The sequence below is a fragment of the Symphodus melops genome (assembly GCF_947650265.1).
Source record: "Symphodus melops genome assembly, chromosome: 16".
In the NCBI taxonomy this organism is placed as follows: Eukaryota; Metazoa; Chordata; class Actinopteri; order Labriformes; family Labridae; genus Symphodus; species Symphodus melops.
In genome coordinates, this window is record NC_136706.1 from 11,019,605 (window position 1) to 11,044,298 (window position 24,694).

General features: G+C 40.9%; 1 protein-coding gene across 4 annotated transcripts in view; it reads right to left on the reverse strand.

Annotated features, from left to right (window-relative positions):
• Window positions 1-1,675: 1,675 nt before the first annotated feature.
• strbp (spermatid perinuclear RNA binding protein) overlaps window positions 1,676-24,694 on the reverse strand; it is a 71,922-nt gene continuing 48,903 nt past the window's right edge. For all 4 annotated transcript variants that reach the window (XM_079365153.1, XM_079365154.1, XM_079365151.1 and 1 more), the window contains 16 exons: window positions 23,701-23,966; window positions 22,930-23,098; window positions 21,024-21,297; window positions 17,848-17,966; window positions 16,872-16,967; window positions 16,386-16,497; window positions 15,583-15,680; window positions 14,148-14,253; window positions 13,275-13,358; window positions 12,521-12,729; window positions 11,196-11,348; window positions 10,834-10,968; window positions 10,346-10,486; window positions 9,941-10,070; window positions 9,172-9,225; window positions 1,676-3,766 (listed from right to left, as the gene is read on the reverse strand). In XM_079365153.1, coding sequence (XP_079221279.1) covers window positions 3,672-3,766; window positions 9,172-9,225; window positions 9,941-10,070; window positions 10,346-10,486; window positions 10,834-10,968; window positions 11,196-11,348; window positions 12,521-12,729; window positions 13,275-13,358; window positions 14,148-14,253; window positions 15,583-15,680; window positions 16,386-16,497; window positions 16,872-16,967; window positions 17,848-17,966; window positions 21,024-21,297; window positions 22,930-23,098; window positions 23,701-23,966 — 2,241 coding nt within the window. In that variant the 3' untranslated portion in view covers window positions 1,676-3,671. The remainder of the gene's footprint in view (window positions 3,767-9,171; window positions 9,226-9,940; window positions 10,071-10,345; window positions 10,487-10,833; window positions 10,969-11,195; window positions 11,349-12,520; window positions 12,730-13,274; window positions 13,359-14,147; window positions 14,254-15,582; window positions 15,681-16,385; window positions 16,498-16,871; window positions 16,968-17,847; window positions 17,967-21,023; window positions 21,298-22,929; window positions 23,099-23,700; window positions 23,967-24,694) is intronic.

Here is a 24,694-nt window from a genome sequence, read left to right on the forward strand (position 1 = left end):
CGCTGTTTCTTGCGATATCGTGATTTTTAACCGTCAAATAATAAGAGAACAGAAGCGGCAGGAAGAGAAGAACAACCTTCACAAAACTAAATGGCAATTCCAGCACAAGAAAAGATTCTTGATTTAAAGTTATTTCATTGGTCAGTCCAAGACTTCACATATGGCTACTTTGAGCTGGTCTCTCTTTTCTTTCCAACCAGGGAGGTTTATTTGGAAGCATCACTAGTTCTCTTTCCTGTTTCTAAAATGTTTCTATATGATCACATACTCTGAGAACAAGAAATAGATTATTTCTTTCCCTGCAATAACCCTTCGACAACAACGAACTTGGATTCTTTTTACACCATCACTCAGGCTGATTCTCTGGTGAAAACATTTTATGTTTTTTTGTATAATATATATACAAAAATTGACACTGCCTAAACAGAAAACAACAAATCCCTTGCTTATACTGATCAACCAAACTGCCTGTTCCTGTTTTACAGTCTGCGTTTCTCCAAAATCTTCCTCTACCAGCCCTCCTCCATACACGAGCATCCAGCCAACAGAGCGGGAAGAGGACGGGGTCAGCAGTCGGGGTGACTCCTCCTGCGTGTCTGTTTAGTTGGAGGGGAAATGAAAAGGTTGCTCACTGAGGTATGGCTGTCTGCCTTATTAATGTGGGACATCTGGACAGAGATGGCGGAGGCAGGGAGAGAGACAGAGGGCAGAGGGGAAATTAGGAGAAATTCTCCACTGATAGAGAAGCTCTGTTTCCACATGGTCAGGCTCTAAGTTATTCACCTCTGTGTGAATTCCACAGGAGGATGAGAAGTCAGGGCAAAAAATGTCAAGACTTTCCAGAGGCGGATGGACGTGCTCGGAGATTTCACAGAAACTAGAAAGTTCAGAACGAGACTGTAAAACCTACAAAAACAACAACAGATACACACTGCAGAGTAAAAATATGTTAAGATGTTATTTTCAACAAGCTGACTGTCTGAGGAACAGGGTCTAGTCTCTACAAGACAGTTTAATAACTGAATAGCTCTCCATGTTAGAGAAGAAAGATGATCCTGGCACTTTGTTGACTCCATTAAACACCCGCCAGATATGTTTTCTCATTTGTAAACAAAGATTAGCAATATGAAATATTGATCAAGGACCCTGGAGTTGCAGCCCGGGTATTATTACAGGTTAAGAAGGAGCAGTAAAACTTTAAAGTCATGCACGCTTTGTGTTACAGACTTGCCCTGGGAATAAAAGATGATGCTATATAGACATGGACATAATCATACAAATCACTGGATATGTCCAGGGATCAAAGGTGACACACACATGTTTCTAAATAAATTATGATCATACACTGAGTAACCTGAACACGCTGCTCCAAGATACGAAGCACCACTTGATAATAAGTACTTATCATCCTCCATTTAGACCTAAAGTCCTGAGATCACAGCTACTTGTTTTCCATCATAAGTGATTTTCTTCAGTGTCAGCTTAGTTGTGTTGCACAATACATTTCTTATTTGACTTTTTGTTTTCAAAAATTGGTTTTCGGGCCTTGGTGAGCCCTCAGTCTCATTGTCAAGTGTTGGTTTGTTTGGATCAAATCTCACAGGAAAACATGTCAAATCAAGCTGGTGCCCAGATCAAGGCAAGCGTGAGGAGAATCGAAGCCTTTTGATGCACATTCTGTTTGATTTTTTTTTTTTTTTTACTCCGCTGTCTGACATCTCATCTCTATCAAAGGCCAAAAATACAAAACAACTTACAGTATGAACAGGGTGAAAGCACCACATGCATTTATACATGCGCGAGAAATATGTCAGCGACTGCTCTAAAGCCTCACAGAGAACAACAGATTTGTGTAATAGTTTAGTGGGATATATCTCTTTTGAGTTCAATCATCAATTTGATCTGTGCTAAAGCAGGGTCCGACCCACAGCAGCTCCACTACAACATCAACTAATCACATGCAATAAACGTGTTGTTAGAGTTTTGATTCGGTTAAAGCGTTTCATCTGACAGGCAGCAAACACCATGCTTTACATTTTCAGAAAACGACCAACTTTAACCTCATAACATGGTCAACTTTTTGTTTATAGTATGCTGATGTCAAAAGTTATCTCTGGCTTGGTCACATGTGTCTCTTGGTGGAAATGTTTTTGTGCCTTCCAAACTTTTGCAGAGTGTTTGCTTGATTGACAGGTGTCTTTTCCTCAACCAAAAATAGGGCGCCATGAGGGCTGCAACTTTGGATGCACCGATCCAACTTTTTCTCTCTGAATAATGTTACAGCTAGAATAGAAATCAGTCCGATCTTTATCCAGACCAGTAAAGCTCCCTGTTTCGAGCACAATGTTCTTGTTTTAATCGCTGGGGTCTGCCCTCATCAGGTACTTTTCATGATCCTATCCGTGTTTAAAGCTTGCTTAAAGCTCTAACCGAGTTATAAGATGGGATACAAATTCAAGGTTCTCTTGATGTTTGTGTGTCTGGCAGCATCACATTGAAATGTGCCTCTTGGAGGGAAGGGTGTGTGTGTGTGTTTTTATGCAGAAAGAAGGTACAGAAATACATGTGCATGAACTGTGCTTTTGGTCCCTAAGGCGAGCGGGACAGAGCTGACATTTGTTTCGAGAGATGACGGATGTACGCGCTAAGATGTGGTGATGGTGGAGGGAGGAGTGCACACATCAGATTATACACATACCATACACGTACAGTACTGTACTTTGTATTAGTACTTTGTATCAACAGTAATCCCTGCCAGCAGTGAGACTATAGAAAATGTGCTTTCTGACAGGAAAATTGTGTGTAAGATTAGAGTATGAGTGTGTTCAGTAGTGAGCACCTCTGGTCCGGGCCATGTAAACAAACCTCGGGCAGCAGAGAGTATACTCAGAAAGGCTCAGAAAGACATCAAAGAGAGAGAGGAAAAGCAGAAGGAAAGGAAAGGAAAGAAGGAAGCATATTATTCTAACAGCAAAGGTTAATAGAATACCAAAGATAATATTGCATCCTCTAGGACTAGCTTCAATTGCTCAGTGTATATAAAATTGGAAGAAAGCTATACTGTGATATAACAGTTACATTTCACTTTATAATTCTAAAATAATTTATACCAACAATAGTTATATTTTATAGAATATTTACATAAATACATCCTCATATAGTAATATTATTGTCAACACATCGTTATAGAAACATACACCATACGTACATATATGTGTATATAGTCATGTTAAAGCCACACGTACACACACATACAATGAATATACAATCAAAATGAGCTATTGCAATGCTGTGTGGGGTAAAACTCCATCGGACATTCACATCTTCTCAAGTAAGTAAACTCAAAGAGAAGAGTTCACATGTATTGCTATAAGAAAAACTAGCCCAGCCTCGCACAGCAGTCGCAGCTGAACTTTTCTCGTAAAATCTGAATATTGCTTCGTGTAAAGTTGCTCTCTGCATCTGGGCGAGAGTAGAGAATAAATGACAGAGATAGAAGCTTGATGCCTCTCGGTCAGCAGGTCAGACAGTGATCTGATGAAACCAAAACAATTGTAGATCCAAGAGTCCGTCACCTGGATAGAAGGCAGTCCGCTCGGACAGACAGGAAATCACATGTCCGGCATGATAGACAGGTAAGAGTAGAGAAAGTATCCATCAACCTGCTGCTTCTAGAAGTCAGAGAAGAGATCCTGTGGACCCAGATGGATGATAAAAGGAGCAATGGTCCTTGGCTGGTAGAAGGGATTGTCAATGAAAAGACCACCTGCAGGAAGATGAAGAACATAGGCAAAGAAAGCAGGAGTGATTACTAAAAGTCCTGAATAATAGATCAGACAGATAACAGCAATAGGAATGGCCAGTAGATTTAATAAAATACACATCTGGGTATTTTATACCTGGATGAAAAAAATAATAACATATCTCCTGCTTTTTCAAATGCCCTCTTTAGATCTTATGTCAACCCAATATCTATGTTTGTCTGTTCTTAAAAAAATAAAAAAACACATTTCTTTTTACCCTTCAGAGATTTAATAATAGTATCTTTGCTGTACATACAGTATGTATTATTCCCTAGGGAGGAGGCAGAAATGATCCTGGGTGTTGTTCATGAGTTAAGATGAAAGGGTAGATTCATAGAGCCATTTATTGACTTCCTATTCAGGTTTTCCGGAAGGTTAAACTAGAAGGAGACCCCAGGCTTGGACCAGGCTTTTCAAAATGTTCTAGGAGGAGCTGAATAAAACTACTACAAAGTCTGAAATCTTGGCTATTCGTCATTAATAAATACACAAAACTTGGCTGTATTGATACCAATTATGATCTTTAATGATGTTAATATGAGGCTGGAGCCATGAGAGTTAGCATAGCTACTGAAATGCCAAAAGGCTTCAAGGAGAGGGGAACAATGCCCTGTAGGTTAAATGTAAATAACCACTGCTCATCAGCACTGTCCAGTCTTTATGCTAAGCTAGGTGAACAAAAAGCTGACTTTAGCTTCATATTCTGCATAGAGGTATGGATGTAGGGTATCAAACATCTAGTCAAATGCTGCTCATTAAGGATGAGAAGGGTATTTACTAAAAAATACTTTAATATTTTGATTGTATTGCTATTCCATTCATTAACATACAAGCTGCAGAAAAGCATAATAGTGATTTGTGTCAGACGCTAGCAGCAAACAAAAACTTTAAATAAGATCAAATAAAAGTTAGTTCTGAAAGTACACACTCTCCCTCAGGTTTCAGCTTTTAGTGAGCAAAAGAAAACATGAACAGATGTACAGAAAATATAAACAGAAACTACAGCTTCATATTGAAATCAATCATTTGAGATTTAAGTAGAACTTTTTATTTCGATTGGTTTGACAAAAATTTGATAGAGCTCAACCAACCATCGGATAAAATAGTGGGTTCTCAAATCCAATGGCTGTGCTTCATAGCTGTAACCATGGAGACGTCATCAGGTGGTAATCTCTCAATGGTGGAATGACCAACAAATTGTGGGCCAACATGACTCAATCTCGAGCTGTATTCACAATCTTATAGGGGTCGACTATTTTTTCTTCATTTGAAACCTTTAACTTGGAGTCTTCATAAAACTGTGTTTTCATTTACACAAACATGTTTCATAAATTATCATTCTTACAACAAACCTTTAAATCCTAATTTGATACATAGATTAGTTCAAGCCCTAGTTTGAGTGGCTCAGTAGGGGCTGTTTATCTTTTGAGGGGGGTAAAAAAAATAAAAAAAGGAAAAAAAACAACAATAAAATGAAAAAGTATAAAGAAAAAAGAAATAGACAAAAAACAAAGACACCTACAGTGAGGTTTGAATTCACATGGGTAACTCTACTGCTAAAAAATGAAGGTTTAGATGACTATGTAGACGGTACATGTCATGTGGCTTCTTTTGGGAGAATTTTATGCCGATTTAAATCAAGTACAGCCCTGTAGTCTGCTGCATTAAGTTGTGGTTGGCTTCTGTGAATACAAATTAAAGATCTCTACTGTAGGTGATACCTCTGGTAGCTGTGGGAAACCTGCCAAATATGAATCCGCAGGAGGTAATGAAATCGTGCAGCTGAATACAAGATGCAGGATCCAACGAGAGTTCTTTTTTAATCCATCCTCTGTCTGCTCCCCGTCTCTTTGAATATCCATAAATTAAAGGGTCAAAAGGATGTAACAAGAGGCACCGAGATAATCTGAGGAATTGAAATTCAATCTGTGTGTAGAATATTAAAGCTAAACGTAAGTTTAGGTCAGTGCACTGTGTGCAGATTTAATGTTGAATGAATGTGTAAATCATTCCACATTTTATGTGAAAAGACTGCGATAAGAAGTCAAAATCCGAACCAAAAATCTCCTAATAATTCAATCTAACAAGTGAAAACCTTTATTTCCCATATACAGAAGGCAGTGCTCAGCTTTAATAACAGAAACTTTATTCATCTTTAAACAGTAATATTTATCTTTATAAGTCCTTCACACAGCTCACTTTATTATTTACTATTTTACAGAGAATGTGTGTTGTGTGACTCATATTGCAATAAAGGCAATCCTCTCCCTACACAAAAAACCCAAAAGGCTGATATACACTTAGAGAATGAGGACACAATTCACAGTACAAATCCTTCAAGTTTTTGCTTATCTCTTAAGAACGTTAACCCTGCAGCATTTCCATTGACGTAAAAGTTTTTTTCAAGAACAATAACAAAATAAAAACAAAAAAGCGTCTTTACAAATCTTCAGCTTACATCTTCAGACCTCAGCCCATCACAGAGAAAGTAGAAAACTTCAAACCAGGGTTTCCCTTATAGAACATGAATTGTATGGTTAGGGAAAACGGGTTTGATATGTATTTAAAAAAATAAGTTTGGTGCTTGTGTCTCCTTTGCTAAAAGAAATGGTACTGGGGGACGGGGTAGGCGGGCACTTTCATGACAGGCAACAGAAGCATTCTCTTGGGAAAACCTAGAGGGGAGACATGAGAAGAGCACAGCTCTGCATGAGACCAGGGCAACAAATTGACCAAGTGTTTCTCTGCTAACTGCGCTATTTCTAGGTTCAACAAATGATCCAATACTGCACAAACAGAAGGGAGTGTAAGTGTGTAAGCACACACGTGGATGTGTGTAAACTCTTCATCACCAGTTAGAGGAGGGATGAGGAAGAGACTGAGAGTTAAACAGAAGAAAACACAAGGCCAAAGTTTAGTTCAGGTTAGTGTAACATGGGTCTTGTTTTTGTCATTTCAGCTCCTACCTCTAGTCTATATGAAGCATGGATGGTAATCATCCAGTTATTTGCTGAGATCTGTGAACATGGAAACATTGCTTCCACAACTTCTGAAAAGATAAATGTACACAAGCCAAAAGCCCCAATGTGAAGCACTGAATTCCTGCAGCCTTTCTCAGAAACAGTGTATATGTAATAGTACCTAAAGAAGCCCATTACAATTTTATTAGCCATGTAAAATATGGGTCATTTTTTTGGGTTTGGGTCATCTTTTTTTTTTTTTTTTTTACTTATACTAACATCTGGACACTCTACTCTCTGCTGTTCTTCGTATCTAACTCTGTGATTGTATTCTAACTTGTACTAACGCTCTTGAACACTTATTCTTCTTTGACACTTTATTCTTTGTTGATTGGTTAAATGTTTTAGCATAGTTGCACTGTAGTTATTAGCTGCTCTGTGTGCTCCCCCCCTGGGGACAAATAAAGTTTTTTGAATTGAATTGAATTGATAGATGGATACATCTCAGAAATTACCCTGGTAAAGAGAAACTGCAAGTTAAAGACCCAAGTTGTAATCAAGTGAAAGAATCATGAACTGGAGCAGATAGTAAAAAATCTGTAATCATGTGTACTGTTCAGTTACAAACAACAATAGTGTCAATCAGAGCGGGCTTTTCAAAATGTTCTGTCCTATAGGCCTACAGTATGTTAGATTGTTCTCTGTTATATTATATTTGGCTCTTTATATTTGGTAGAATATTCTCAGGTAAGTGTTGTCCTTTAATGGTTAACTCTTTTATGATGGACTGAACTTTGTTCAATAGAAGAAAGTGTGTGTGTGTGTGTGTGTGTGTTCTGGGGTATAAAGTTCCAGTAGCTATAATCATTCGTCATGTTCCAAGTTATGATCTTCAATGTTCTGGGGTGTGAAGTTCAGTGTTAAGCAGAGTAATGTTTTATGTTTTTATTTCAGGTCTTTGATGTTTTCTATGGTATCCTGTTCTCCAGGATGTCCTGCACTCTATGATACAGATATCTCTGCTTTTTAAAGTTGTATTTGGTGCTGTTAGTGTTTAGTGAACCCAGCAGTATTCTTGAAAGCAGGCTGGTGCAGGAGCAAAGAGAAAAAAGGGGGAAAGTTTGAAAGCTTGGTTTTCAGAGATGAAGGAGAAGTTATCAGTGTAATCATGAGTCAAATGTCATTTTTGACATTTTCTCATCTCTTATTTGCTTTATTGATTTTTGATCGGTTCAGTTTGTCCCCACATTTAACACAGGGTAAAAGGTTTGGGACCACTTAGCAATAATCAAAGCTAATCAGAGAGAAACCTATCACACCACGTCTGAACATACATGCTGCATTATTTTTTTCACAAGCTGGACATAAAGCCACATAATTAATGACTTTTAAAAAATCATGCTACTGAAAAAACCTGGGCCAAAAAATGAAAATACATAGTAGTATTTTCATTTTTTTTCCCTCAGTCACTGAAACTGCTGGTTGGGTATAAGCAAAAATCACCACTGACGCCGGCTTTATTTTTCAAAGTATCGTGGAACGATGCCAACTAATGAAATGAAAGGCCCCGTATGAACACAGAGTGTCAGCTCCACCATAAGCAGAAAAACTAAGGCGTGCTTCATACAGTGTGCATGGATGTCAGGGGGATACTAATCATCTGCACGGGGCACAGCACTAGTTTCTTCAAGCACATAAGACCCTTTCAAACTCAGGGCTGTAGGATGCATGGGGAGGCCTCCCAATGCAACACTGAGCAAACGTTGCACAAGGCTCCGTCTGTTAAGGCGACTGAGGGACATATAGATGTATATGCTGTTAAAGTTCAGGACTGGTATAGAGTTTGTTTGTGTCTCTGAGATCCCAGGGCCCACCTTGCACTGTGCAGTAACATGACAGGAGCAGCATTGCCACCGTGCCTTAATAACAGTGAATGAAGCAGGAACTCACTCTTTCCATCCTGGTAATCTGAACAGGAATGAAGAAGACAGCAGCGTCGATAGTATGTAAGAGTTTATGTAAGACCGGAGAGCATTTTTTGTAGAGGAGGCCCATCAAGGACTGCCAAAGTAGACGTGTGTGTCATTGTGAAAATGACCAGATTTTATAGTTTTACAATGACATAATGGGGCAGCTTTCAGGTCTGTAATGACAGAGTTTGGGTCCAACCATGAACGAAGAGCGAGTGAGCAAAAGCAAGCAGATAAAGATACAAAGGATGTAATTAGCCATAGCCCCAAAGCTAAAAGGAAAGAAACTGCAAAAAACAACAACAGAGGAGACAGGAAGGGTTAAGGCTGCAACATAAACCTACAGAAGAAGTATTAATGTACCCACAGATGGTTAGCAGTTATGTTTGGGGGTGGAGCTGTGTTTGTGGTTAACAGAAGAAAACATGAAGCGCATACCGTATGCTGGGGTAGCTGCTGCAGCGGGGCTGTAGCCATACGGTGTCCCAAAGCCTGTACGGGAAGAGGTTACAGTCAAATTCAGTTGGGCACTTGATAGTTTCCTGGAAGCACTCAGCAACATCTTTACAGAGTTTACATAAGTGAGCAGTTTTAGGTTTACAGTGGCGTTTAGTGGAAGCGTCACTATTTGCTGATAAAAAAACCCCACAAACCTGGAAAAAAAGGTCCTGTGTTATTGGAGAGTCATAACAAGCTAAAAATGTATACCAGAGAATCTATGAGGAGACTTTCTTTGGTTAATGCTGTTTATTACCACATTAAACTTTCATGCAGAATCATAACTACTATCCCCTGTAGTGCATGGTTCTGTAGGGTACTTTGAAGGATGTTTTATTTCTAATGAAACCGCAGGGAAAAGGAACGGATGTTTGTTGAAACAGAGGAAAAATAAATAAATAAATTATATATATATATATGGACTCTTACAGTGAGCCAACAGAATAATAAATGCCAACAATGCACAAATATATGTGCTGAATATATAAATAAATAAAACATTCTGAACACAATGGAAATACTTGGCGGCAAAAGGTGGGACAAGTATGTGATTACTATTCAGTCTTCAGGAAATACATTATTTGAGAATTCAATTTTGAGCAACAAAAACAGGCATGTGATATAATGCACTGAAATAAAAACCAGCTATGCTTTATATAACCTCATCAACTGACACACACAAATGCCCTTGAAAGAGAACTCTCTCTACCTGGTGTGACGTATCCTGGAGTGGCTGCACTGACGAAGGCTCCTCTTGCCAGAGCTGCTCGTCCTCTTCCTCTGGCTACCTGAGCTGCTACCGCTGAAGCTGCTGCAGCCGCTGCCAGGGCTCCTTTAGTCTGGACACAGTAACGCATACACAAACACAGAGGTAAACGGGTGGATGTCTGCAGAAATATTGGTTACAGAAATCGTGTTGACAAAAGTACAAGAGAGCTGATCTGATAGCTGTCAAGAATTGATCTTATTGGACACTTGCTAAAGGATGCACTATTGATTACCATTAGTACAACAAAGTGCAAATAGTGCTACCATTACAGATCTCAATGAAATCCTTTTCAGGCTGCTTTGATTACATCTTGTTTCATTGCATGCTGCGTGTGCGTCTCCTTACCTGAGGCAATATTTTCTTTTTCTTGTTTGCAGCTGCGTTGGGACCAGAGAAGAGTTTTTCCAGAGCTGCTAGAGCGGCACTGGCCTTTGCTACTTTTTTGTTGGGGCCTGCCCCACGAAACTTCTGCCCATCGACCTCCACCTAACATGCACACACAAAAATACACTTATCAGTCATCAGTAACTCAGCCGGCGAGTCTGGCTGAACAGGACAGCTTATTTAGAGGAGCCCCGCTGTCAGGCAGGCCTGCTAATCAATCAGCAGAGCGATGGAGCAGCCAGGCATGTCGGAAAACAACACACCCCACAGAGAATAGGCCTGCTCCAAGAACCGAGCTGACTGATTGACTGTACCAGAGATCAGCCTGTTGTCGAATGCGTGGCAGTGTGACTTTTTCTCCGTGTGTTTCATTTTTCTGGTGAGCTCTTTAAAGGTGTCTAAAATTCACACTCTTGTTATCTTTATCCATCAGTATCCATAGAGCTCACCTCCATAACAAAGCGTTTGTCATGGCTGCCTCCACTTTCAGAGATGAGTTCATACTTTAGTCCTCGTCTCTTTTCATTTAGCTCCATGACTGGATTCTTTCCACTTGCTGTCAGTATGGGACCCTGAGTTCGTACCTGGGGAGCGAAATAAAGTCATTTAGTTCAAAAGCAGCTTGATAGCTTAATAAGAAAGCAACGCAGTTAAGAAAAGGAGAATAAAGCACGAGATTATTCACCTAAGTGTAAATAACTTTAATGTCAACAAGCCTTTTATCATTTTGTATCATGTCTAACAATTTAGACTTTAACACAAGATGAAATCCAGATGAGTGTATGGATTTGTGTATTAGCGGATGTTTCACCTCCAGTGTGTTGGAACCGTCCGTGGAGTGTGTCTGGTTATTGCTGTGATGTGATGACGTCTCGCTCTTCCCCTCACCGTCCGACTTCTCATCTGAACTCATGGGGTCCAGGTCTGAGTCGAAACCCGTTGGGTAGCCCATCGCCTGGAGAACCTGAGGAGGTAGGATGATGATGATGAAATGAAGAAAATTAGTTTAGAGAACACATTCATTTGCTTTGACAGTTGCCCTGAATAGGAAACCACTAAGCTTACATTTCAACTCCCGCACTTTCGCTGTTGTTCACGCTTAAATGAATAAATACATTTCGGGCGTGTTGTTACTTCTTATTTAAAAGTCCAAAGTGACCTAATGATCAGGAATATCTGGCTTTTTTATATATCCTCAAATACTGATATTCATCATTGTTTCAGGTGGTAAAGATTTAACAGTGTTTTTTATCATTTCGATGACAAAAGTGTCAAAAGTGTGATTTTTTGTTATTAGTGAGTATTTATCTAGCTCAACAAAAGTGTCTCTGATAAACCCTGTAACATTAAAGAAACTTATTTACAAATTTAATGAAAACATATTAATGATTTAAGGTCAATTTGCAAGAGGAAATTCCAAAGGATACATTCATGCTAGTTTGTGTGACGAGTCTGTTGGAACAAATTACATTGTAGTCATAGATCAGTCAAACAACCCTCCACCACTATAATGCTGTTTAACATAACAAACAGCTACACCACACCACAGCATGACTGGGTTTATTCGAACTCCCTTTAAATGTAGAATAAAATGGTTTCAGCACATGGACGAGTCCAATGTAATTCATTAAAAGCACATAAGACGTAAAAGTGATTTAGAACAAGCAGAAAAAAAAAGGAAGAAGAACAATTAAAGACCAAACTGTAGGATTGAGTTTCAGCTGCTTAACCTTTGACTGCAGTTAGTGAGAGAGAACAGGAGGAGGAGAGAAACGGAGAAAAGGTGAAAGAAAGAAAGAGTGAGTGAGTGATGTAAAGCAAAGTAAGTAAAAGTAGGAGAGAAAAAGCCTTTTATGGGAATAGAGCCGATAGCGGATTATCTCAGCTCTGTGCTCTAGAGAGCTTCTTTGTTCACAACCACTTAGGGATTACATGGATTTGCCCACCTCCATCCATCACTCCTTACACACACAGAAACCAATAGGCAGACACAGAGCCGCACATATTTATCGATTCACACGTTTGGCTGAAGACGAGTTTAAAAAAAAAACAACAAAAAAAAAACCGGGTAGCTAAAAAAAGAAATCATCTCTTTTTAAAGTTCTGAATTTTCATCAGGTTTATTTTCTTTCCCACCTTGACGGCAACGTGCAGCTTGGCCGTCTTCTTCGAGGATCCGGATGCTTCATAAATGGTTCCATCCAGATCCACAGACATGGTGAAGACAGGTGCGTGAACCGGGCCCGACTGGGACAGCAGGCGATACTGCAGCCCCGGCCGGATCTGGTTCAATCGCATCAGGGCGTTCATTGGCTGGTTGGAGTCTATGGCTTTGCTGTCCAGAACTAAGTCAAACAAATGGGGGGGAAGTAAAGGAGATTAGGATATATTTAATAAAGGGTTGAAGGTGGTGTAGCAATTATTTGGGGCAGAATTAGACAAACTGGGCCACTTCAGAGAGACAGTATAAAGTCAATCATATTTCCTTGAGGTCTCAGCACCAGTCTTGTTGTTTTCATGAAGAATTAAGGTGCTCCTCTCTTTCTTTCTCTTTCAATCACTCTCCTCGTTTGCCCGTATCTAAAAGCTGCTGCTCTGTCACCATTAGTTATGGTTCATCTTCTGCTCGTATGAAGAAAGAGCTGGGGATGGTTCGGTGGCCTGCTAAAATGTTGGCAATCAATATTATTGATCTGCCTCTATGGAATGAAGGGCAAGTGGAAGAAAGAGAGGTAGACGGGGGGTGGGGAAGAGAAATAGTGACAAATCTGCATGCATTGCATTTCTTTGTTGGGCCATGTTTCAATGTTTTAAAAAACGTCATTAATATCACGTTTATTTATAAGACAGTCCAGGAACAACATTTTGCCAGCGTTTTCTGTTTTCGTACCCTTCCTCAGATTCCTCTTCATCTTCTTGATGAGGTCCTTGTCATCCATCGTTCCATCCTCATATGGCCTCTTCAGACCTAAGCCTAGAGAAAACAAACATGAAGAGCGTTACTAATCAATCACCTGTTATGAGAGCTATTGGCATGATCAGGTGTGACAGAGAAGGATGGCACAAAACTAGCAATGTGTGAATACCAGCGTTATTTCGTTTATTTCTTTACATTAGGTCCTCATTAACGACTATTCTTTTTGGGGTCCATTAGATGAATTACCTCACAGACATGATCAGCAGAGCAGACGGGCAGACCAGAAAACAGTCAAACCACGAGAAAGGCGAATAAGCTCCTTTCCTACACACACCTTAATCTGCAAAGGCACTGGCAGCTTTCCATGGCGGCATCATGAGGCATGGAAAGGCTCGAGTCGAAAGTCGCTTTGAAAACTTGCCAACTCTCACTTGTGAAACACGGCAGAAACATTCATGCATGAAACTCCTGCAAGGTCTCAACATTTCACCCAGGACGATGTGTTGTTTCTGGTAAACCGAATCTCAAACTCGACTCGTATTTTTGTGAGGCTTCACATCAGCTATATGTACTGTGCAACCAGAGCTGCAGTGTAGGAAAACAACACCCAAACTCATGCAGAAAGGTCACATTATGTGCGAGTCTGAACTACAGAATGTGAAATCACCCCTCTGCCTGACCACAGGAAGGCTCCACAGAAGGTTTCATGTAAGAAAGAGCGGACAGACCATCAGGCAAGCCTCTCACAGACAGTTTAAGAAGCAGCGTGAGACATGAATACAACTGGACTGAAAGAAAGACACACACAGGCCGATGTAGACGGCATAAACGCACAGGTACACGAACCTTCTTTATCCGACCAGGGGTATTTCTGTGAAGGTTTATTTGAGGGAAGAGGATCCATCTCCAACACCTTGTACATCTGTCCAAATGCCATGAGTCTGAGGGAGTGCTGTTAAAGGCATGCACATAGATAGAGGAAGAAAAAAACCCAGATTGATCAAACATGTACAGTATTTACATTATGGACATCAACAGAGAAAAATCATGACAGTTATTGTACTTTAATAGAGCAATTGAGTATTCCCTTTGAGTATATTGGGATTTCATGTCACATTTCTTTATTGCATTTTATTGACGGTTACTGGTAACTTCTATGATTCTCTCAACACCCATTTAAAAAAAAAAATAATCTCATGCCACAGCTCTGGAAATTAATTCCAAACACTGTCCTAAAGCACTCCACTCCCAAGCTGACTCACTTATTAATGAAAGTCTTAAGGGACCAACGCAATCTTTATATTCTGATTGGTACTCAAAGTGAATGCCCTGCAGTCTGACTCCGCACTCAATATGTAACATAGAAAAGTAAACTCTGACAGATACAGGGCATACAAATCACGAACATTTGGGAGAGAGTTTGTCTGTAGTCTGAGTGCAATTGTCCACTAGTGTTTCAACTGCTTTCATTGTGTGCAGGATAAGAGTGTGTTGGCAGAAAAAGAAGCAGAAGGCAACCTGCTTCGAAACAATCTTTGAGTTTTCTTGTAATAGGAAGAACATGAGCAGATAGGCTGACCAGTAAGTAGTGGGGTTATTCAACTGTTCTCCATCCTCTGTACGCACTCTAGATATATCCAAACAATCAGAAAGATAACCTGAATTGTACACCAAGCTGCTCTGCTAATATAAATCCATTAGGGAGGCAGAGTGTCGGATATTCATGAGGCTCGATGTAGCTCATTGACAGAACAGCTCCTTCTCCCCTATCTGCTCTTGTATCTGCTCCAATACAATTATCCCTATTGACATTCCAGCCTCGTTCAGGCTGCCTTCAAAGGGAATGGTCGGCAGGATTCACTAAGCCATGCGCCTCAGAGGCTGCCCTGCTCAGTTTAGTGTGTGTGTGTGTGTGTGTGTGTGCGTGTGTGAGGAAGTACATAACGGCACGTACGCACACAAGACATGCACACAAACTGTCCTCTGGGCTGTCAGAGATGGATTTATGGCTTGCGATGGCAATAGGTTCCCACACTGATCATTAACATGCAGCAGCCCACAGCTATTTCAGGGGCCACATGCACACTCACACCCGAGTGTTTGTGTATTTGTGTTTGCATTGAGTGGTTGAGGTGGTGGTGGGATCTTTCTGTCTGGTAATAGTCACGTATTTGTTACTGATTTCCATACAATGACAGCTGAGGGCGGTAACAGCTGGGTAATAACTGTGTCTGTGTGTGTGTGTGTATGTGTGTGTAAGAGAGAGAGAGAGAGTGAGTACCTGTGCGCTGTAGGTAATGGCCTCTGCCTGCTGGTCGGTCATGTTTGATAGTGTGTTTGTTGGCTCTTTCTCACATGGGTCGTGCAAACCTGGACCACCTGGTGAGCGAGACGAGACACATGCCCACATACACACAAAGTCAGGTGTTGTCACTTTTAGTGTTTGTGCACTGACACGGCCACTCAGCGACATTTAATAAGGCTTCGCTGACATGTAAAAAGGCAGCAATAGAAACCCCAAACACTTTAAAGAACAGTAGCGATAAATTGTCAGATCAGTAAATTTTTTTACAGTTAAATTTCCATAGACTCTAATTCTGCCAAAGAGGTTGGAACACACTTTTCTCGAGTTCATTTTCTTTTTCATTTTTTGTTTGTTTGATGATTCTCCTTTTTTCCCCCAAAACATAAAGAAATGTTGTACTTGTCCCTATACCCGTTACAATGACAATAAAATTGTATTTTCTGTGTGCTGTCGTAAGTCAGACTTTTGCATCCAATCTGCAATTTTTAAAGTCAGACAAAGGAAACTCATTTTAGACACTTTTGGATTGTTTTATTCCCCCTCCGGAGATTCACAAAGTTTCAGCTGATCTTAATCAAGATTCTTCCATAACAGTCTTTCCTCAGACAGCCGAGCTCCTCTGTCGCTGGTTATCGAACTCTCTTACAGAGGCTAAAAAATGTGTTCCGATAAATGTGCTCACCTGCCTGAATTGACCATGTTCTCTCTCATGTCAGTCACAGGCAATGCCGGGATTTTTTTTTCAAATATCTATTCACCCGTTCATCATGAATATGTACCTCGTAGCAGTATGCCCGAGGCCAGGCACTCCATGACTCGACGCAGGGCTTCTCCCGCCCCCAGAGGTCTGTTACATGTGGCAATTGCCTTCTCGCAGATGAGCTCTAAAGGCTTCAAGAACACACACACACAAACACACACACACACACACACACACACACACACACACACACACACACACATACATACATACAGGGACAGAGTCAAACACGCACATTTAAAACCAAATTCTTGCTTACAAGAAAACCAGCATGGTCGTCAATCGTATCTTAATGAGGCTCTATATTCAGTTTTACATCAGATTTCTTAGCATACAAGTATTATGTAAAACATGGTTCATTTATGCAGACATTAGACCACCCAGTTCTTCATAATCCAACCAGTCCCTCACTACAGCAGGGAGAATGAGGGAATGTTGTGACTATTCAGAATAAAAATGCATTAAAGTTCAAGGGAGCTGATTATTTTACAGCAACATGACTCACCCATCCCTTGAGAGGTTCCCATACAGGGTGTCTATTGCACATGTCTCTAAGTATCCTGAGAACAATAACGCAGGACTTGAGCCCATTCACTCGAGCCTGAGAGACGTAGAGGGATGGAGAAGATAGGAAGATGGAGCAGATGAATGAAGGGAGAATGAAGAGAAGGAGAGAGGAAGGGGACAAAATGAGCTCAGGAGGAGTGGTGTTTGTGCAAAGACATACAGATAACAACCTGCGGAACACCACTAAGCCACTTAATGAGGTGATTGTATCAGTCTAATACTCTTCATGAGCTCCCAGAGAGAATGAATCAGATGATCTAAACATTTGTCAGTGTAGTTTACAAAACAAAGTTTTAAAGAAAATCACTAACTAGCTTTTTTTTTCCCTTCTAGAAAATATACAGTCTAAACTTGTTTGTGAGTTTCTGTACTTCTTTTGGTCAGTAAGGTAAGTGAGTGGGTAGATAGATGGGGAAGGGTATGGGTGGGGAATCAAAGGGGAAGCTTTGACATACTTTACAGAGCAGGCAGGTTCACATGATAGCAAAAATAAAAATAAGTATAAACCACTGCTTTTGTAGCCTTACGATCCCATTAAAACTCAACTGGTTTCTCAGTTCATATATGAGCTTTTTTTTTTTTTTTTTCCAGATACACAGACAAAATATCTACATTCACCAAAATCTTTAAGATTGAGCAGATCAGCAAAATTGTTAAAACCAAGGTTTAATGTTTTTTTTGTGCTAAAAACATTGACCATATTGTCTTTAATTCTGTAATGATTTAGGATCATTGTAGAAATAAAGTTATAACGATTGTTCTTTTCTTATATCTAGTCCTGGTTAATGTAAACTGAATGAGTGAACTAAGCACCAAGGTATTAACTGGCGGTGAGTGTTCCCCCCCCCCTGGGCTAAAATCGTCAGGCTACAATAAGCATCAGGCAGGAAGACAGGAAGTGAGTGGGTGCCGACCTGGAACCACTTGGCGTGTCGCAGCGCTGCCAGGGCCAACAGACATCTGTGTCTATCCAGCACCTCCCCCTCCTCCTCCTCCTCCTCAGCCTCCACTCTGTGCGCAGCAGCACCCAACACTGCCACAAAACAATAACAACCCAATATAGAGAAGATGAAACACGCACACGTCAGGTGTGAGTGTGTGTGTTTGAATTTGTCTTTGCGTGTGTGAATGTGCGCAGACACACACTTCAACTGTGAGTGAATGCACACACACGCACACACATGCATGGATATTTTGGTTACATACAAGGTGCTTTTCATGCCATAAAGTTGCTTCCCTCCAAGTTATGAATGCTCTTGAAAACGTCCTCGCTCTGTCAATGGTGTCATTTTCAGCTTGCTCAAACTAACACGTGTTAAATGAATTACACTCTAAATACCCAGGATGCACTTCCTCATGTACTGTATACACATACAGTATGTTGAAAATTGCACAAACTTTTCAACAGTCATTAAACAGCTGAAATCGATCTAGTCACTGACTAATCAGTAAAAGGGAGAGCATTTAAGTTTACAAAGGAAGAAACAACTTTGTGAGATGGAAAGCCCCCCACAAACATACACCATCCAAATACTTAAGGAGTGTTTGATTTAATGTGCGCTGTTGGGATGCACACATTTCACTATGCCCAGCAGGGTAAATCAATCTCTCCTTCGTGTATTTGAAGAGGATTTCATATTATTTTGATCCAGTCTGCACCAGGCAGGAGTCAAAATAGGTGTTTATTTGTCTTCTGGATTACTTGAGGTGCACTTGATTTCACAGACTCATAGAGAAACAGTGCAGAGAAAACAATTCCTGTCAGGGGCAGACACAGAATCAAGCGCTCCTAAAGTAGATCTAAAAAAACAAAAAAGAAAAGAAAAGAAAAACAGGAATCTAAGATAGTTTGACCCGGTTTAGGACAAACACAACACAGGATGGATCAAGGCGGGGTTTAGACAGAGCATTGTGGTTGGTAAAAAGGAGCACTTTTCAGCGTTTCTATGTGAGTGTTTGATTCAGGCCGTCCAACACACTGAGCTGGTGGACTTACTCCACTCTCAACCATTCTGCCCCAAAATCTATCTCTGGTATGGAGGGCAATCTGAATCAAACTGTGTGTGAATGGGAGCTGCCACGTGGGATTTCCAAAGAGGGATAAGTGTGAGTGTGAAATAAGACACACTAAAGAGCCTTCATGAAAACACAACTAGGTAAATATTTGTTCCTATCACTCTCCAGTAAAAAGAAAATACTTCCCTCAAGAAGTGGTAAAATATCAGATGTGTTTAATTAGTGGCAGCAGCACAGGAACATCTATTGCACGTTACCATGTTCCTCCTCTAACTTATGCATGCAGTGCTGTGCTGTCCTCATTCAGGGGGAGTATTTTGGTCAATCTAAAGGTCTGTCAGAGGGATCGCAGCTGCATGTGGAATCGCTCTGCTTCTAGTATTGGATCATTTAAGTCGTTCTACTCTTCCTGGTCCACCCACTGTTATATCAAAACGCTCTGCCGGCCTTCATCGCTTAGCGCTCTTTTTTCATCATTTTCTGCTTCGGTGTTACTTAGGCTGTCTGATCCTTAAGTCGGATTTAAAAATCCCTTTTCTATCGTGTTCTTATTTCGAGAAGCTTCACTTCCTTGGACAACAAACAGTACAGGGAAACAAGCTGTATCTGAGTTTTAAAAAAAAGACCTCTGCATGGCATACACATAGACACAAGTAACTTATGTTCAGCTTATTGGCCAGAGGTCAAGGAAACACAGCTCTTTTTGTTATTAATTGTGTGTAGCAAGTTTCTTCCAAAACTTTAGGAGTCTTTCAGAAATATTTGACCTACACATTGCTTTAAAAAGGTTAGCATAGTCACATTACAGACATCACTCTCAGGAAACGAAGCTCAGATGCTGTCATTCTGTCTTCCTGCTGTTACAGGCTGTCCCCCCCCCCCCAAAAAAAAAGAGAGAATATGACAACAAGTTTAATTTAATCCCTTTCAGATTGATCTGAAACTGAAAAATGAAGAAGTTAAGACAATAGGAAATGAAATGCAGACGGAGATCAGGCTTAATTTTAAAGATGTATTTGATTACCTCTCAGCTAGTGTAGACAACAGCTTAGCATTGAACCACTTCCTCATACCTGTCTGCTAATATTAGCTCACATCTAAGGTAGCTTACTCTATAGGTTAATCAATATCTTGTTTTTGTATTTTATGAGACCTGTTGCCTGCTAATACTCTGGGTTTCTTTATTCTTCATTTACTTTTCAGGGGCTGATCAAATAAACAATCAACTGTCAAGATGATATTATCAGTTTCCCTGCATATATAACACCTTTGAATAAAGCAGCCGGACTTCATGACAGCATCAGAGAGTGTAGTTCCAGAGGAGAATGGCCACCATGTGAATATTGTTAATGGTTTAAGAGAGCTGGAAGAGGTGCTGACACCGGATAACACCACTGCTATTTGTGCCTTCCAATGCAGGTGTTAATGTATCACAGTGTCAGACCCTGCCTTTTAAGATGTGACCCTAATAGACAGACAGACTCACATCCCTCAATCTCTTCAGCTGCCACATAGAATCCAGGCAATTAGACGCCCAAAGTGACAGGTATTGCTATCTTCAGGGGGAAAAAAAATACTATTGTGTGTTTGTGTGTGTGTGTGTGTGTGTGTGTGTGTGTTCTGCTAGGTGTGTGACATAGAAAATACAGGCGGTCTGCTATGATGTATGGCTAACCTTGGTTCTATCTATAATCCTTCTCTGAGACCTGAGTGTCTAGTTGGATGGGAGCCATAGGATGGATGGGCAGCTTACGACAGCTCAGTTATTGATTTCGCTGCCCTGCTGGCCTTGCTCTACAGTCCCGCCTCCCACAACCAATTATAACCAGTTCCTGCTACCAATGAAAACTGGGGGGGATGGGGAGTGAAGATTGTCATTAGGCTGAGTTTTGTTTACAGTTTGTGTGTTTCAGCTCTGGTGTTTGTCTATATCAGCATCATCTAACGAGGTCAAACGGCTTGTTTGAGGAAAACTCCGTCCTATGACGTTCACACGAAGAATTAAATCAAGTGGAGCATGTTGAAAAATATGGAAAACCTACAACTTGTGTGCTTCCCACTTTTGTTTTCCTACCTCGCCCGCTCTTCTTCTCCTGTTCCTCCTCTTCGTTCTCGACCTCCAGCGCCTCTTCCTCTGCTGCCTCCTCTGCCCCCTCCCCATTCTCCAACTGATCCTCCTCTTCTTCCTCCTCCTCCTCCTCCTCTTCCTCGTCCTCCTCTTCCTCTTCTCTCATGACCGGCGAGGTGAGGGTAATTTTCAGTGTGAGTTTGGGCTCTGTTGTTGTTCTTACCAGGATGGCCGCCTCGGGCAAGGAGCTCGTGACCTCGTATTTCTCCTCCGTCAGCTTCTGTCATGTGTCAAACAGATACAACCGCGTGGTCAGAGGCCAAGGTGACAACATGACACAGAGGCACAATATATCTAAGCCTGAAGCTGCAACAACACCACCAGGTACGACGGGTGGGATATGAAGTGAGTCAAATTAATGTCCATAAGAGAACATTTGGAGGACTTATCAGTCCTGTAACTCTTTCAGAAGAATTTTAAAATGTGAGAAAAGCTGGGATTCTGTCGACTAACATTTAGTCAACTTTAAACTCTTTTCTCTCGAGGAAGTAAACCAAATTCTTGATGTGATAACAAATTTCAAAGACATACATTTAAAATATGTAGGTCTAATAGCACATGGTCAACATGGATAACATCATATCAACAAACAAATAAACAAGCTGAGATAAAGAAAAAATGACGTTTAAGGAAACCAGGAGGACCATGATGATCATTTGATGAAATACAACTGGTATAAGCTCTTGTCTAAGCGGGGATATTTCTTTGTGTTTATATTTCAGGATCTGCTGTTTCTCATGGTCAAGTATCTATTAAAACTGCCCATCTTCATTCAGCACACATTCTGGAGGAATCAATTACTGCTGACCTCTGCAGTCAGAACCAATGATTACTGAATGAAGTCATGTCAGTACACACACACATACAGTATATGTTTAAGTGCTTGTGTGCATTAATATAAAGATAAATGGGATAAAAGCTGCTACTGTAAGCAGCAAAAAGAATGTTGCAACAACAAACTACAGCACCGTCCACTAATACTTAATTAAGCGCTCACATTAACACAGAAGTCACATAAAATCAAGAACAGCAGTAAATACTGGAGTCATGAAGCCTTTACGGTTTAGGTAGAGCATAAAAATAAAGAAAAGATTATTAGTCAGGGAAACGTCCTCTTAAGTAACAAAAACATGCGTGGGCGAGTTTGTGTCAGGGTGTTTCTGACAGCGAGTCGCACAGGGCCCATCTACATCCCATTTGGCTCTGATGAGAAAATCTAAATCTTCGGCCACTGGGCCGAGACGTGAGATTACCTTCCTGCCCCCCCCCCCCCCCCCCCCCACACACACACACACACAGTTTTCCCTCCCTGTCGTTCTCCCTCTCACACCACTTAACAGCTAAAGAGGACGAGCAGGGAGGAGGCATAGGGGCAGAATTTATTCATTGAATCATTTCAGCTCCAGGAGGCCTGATTGGGGAGATTTTGCCTGTTAGTATGTTGATATTAAACACTTTCCCATCTCTTCTCTGAGATGAGTGACTTGTTCATGCGGAAACATGACTCTGAGGAAGTGATGAGGCTATTTATCACAACTTATTAAAACATCTCTCAGCTTCTCACTTCATATTGCTGTTGCTTATCTCAGTATTACCCACCTTCTGTGCTTCTCTTCCACACCTACACACACACTTAAATATTAGATAAGGACACTGGGAAGGACGATTAAATTAAAAAATATAACTTTCTTGGATTAAGTTGAGCAGCAATTACAGTGACAGATGCTTTCAACAAAATGGCGAGATTCAATTGTGTGTTTGTCAGCAGTAGGTTTGTGAAAGGGTAAGAGAAAAGAATAGATGCAGGCTCAGAATGACAGTATGTTTCTCCAAGCATGCTTGTGCGTGTTACCTCGATCTGTGCGGGTAAATTGTGACAGACAGTGTCCAGCAGTGTCTGTGTGGGTTTGTCTCTACACATCAGCACAAGCTCTAAGTCCATGTCGCCTTTGATCAGGAGGCCTTTGGCCACCAGGCCAATCCTCATCACGCCACACAGCATGCCACCACAGCTGGACTCCCTGTTTAAAAAAGACACACACAAAAAAAATGAATGAGAAATAAGATTATTTTCTTTTTTTAAATCTTTTTTTAAAATTTCAATTTAGGGCTTTAACTTTTGATGTCGTTCTACATAATTAATAGAACTATGCTCTCGGCTCTCAGGGAGTCAGTGTAAAAAAGAAGTTTAATGTGCATCAATATTTAATGTAATCTTTGGAAAACGCTGTGTGGTTAGAAAATGAAAATACAAGGTGCCAGTCAAGACGGTTAAATAAGATCTGACAAGGCAACGCAAGACTTTAATGAAAAGAAGAAGTGAACCCTTCAGACAAAGATTCATGAAGAATCATGTAGACTGAGACAGAAACTGTAAAGTGGCTAAAGTTTGTAACCTCTGCAGTCACAAATGCTCATTCTGTTTAGCTGATGTTCTCAAAGAAAAAAATGAGAAACATCAAAAGTGATTCCTTAAACATCTTTGGTTGGATTAAAAAAAACTAGAGGACATGGCTCCCAAAATGATACCAATGCTCTAAAATTGTTGAGTCAATAAAAAAAGAAAATGACCAAAAAGTCAGCATCAGTTTATCTGCTCCACTCTGCCCCACCAAACTCTCACCCGTAGCTTGCAGCCGAATCCTCAGTCTTGTCACTTGGCTCATCTCCAGGATCGTCCTCCTCTGTGCTGTCTGCCGGTTGGCTGTCAACCTGGCAGGTGACGACGACGCTGCTGCTCTGATCCAGCAAATCGGAGACGTGTTTGAGGGCGCACTCCACCGTGGACACCAGTGTCTGCACAGCCTCCAGCTCCTGGGAGGAGGGGTAGATGGTGGAGTGTTTCGCCATGACGTGGCGGTCATCGTTGCTGAAGGAACGGAAGGACCTCTGGAACGGTTAGAAGGAAGAGAAAATAACACAAAGTTACCCTCCTTGTCTTATTTCCCACTGGCGACAGGGTTTCGACAGCAGATTGGTTTTTAATCCATCAAACCAAGCTTTTTTCCCCCACTGTTGGGGGACTGACTTCTTCCCTTCTAACACCTGAAATAAAGCTCACGAAAGACTAAAACACCATTTGTGGAACAAACAGCTTTGTGTGTTAGCAATCAATCAATTCTCAACTTAGTGACGCTGGAATAAAAATTCTTCTGATCATCATCATTTTCTCCCCCCTGCTTATTCGATCAGATCTTCACTCCACTTTCTGTCCCTCTAGATTGCTTCACGTTACTGTCTGTGAGGTCTGAAGAAAAATCCAACCACAGCAGGAGGAAATCAGGAGAGAGGTATCAGACGAGGAGATTTAACAAAAAAGTAAAGAAAGGATGTCTGAGATGCCGCGGGGGGGGGGAAGCAGAGAAAGAGCTTCGGAGGGCGTGCGGAATCTTAATAAAATGGTTTCAGAAGAGGAAGCTGAACTCAAAGATAAAATGAAAAGAAAAGCATGCGACAGAGAGCGGCAGGTGTAACGGAGGCTGCCATGAAAAACCACCCCAGATGGGCTCACATGCAAACAATCTTATAATGTGTGCATCGGCTGTTCTCTTCACATGTCACAGCGCCGCAGTGGGAGGCTGTTAATGCAGCTAAATGTTTAATTAAAAGCACTTTGA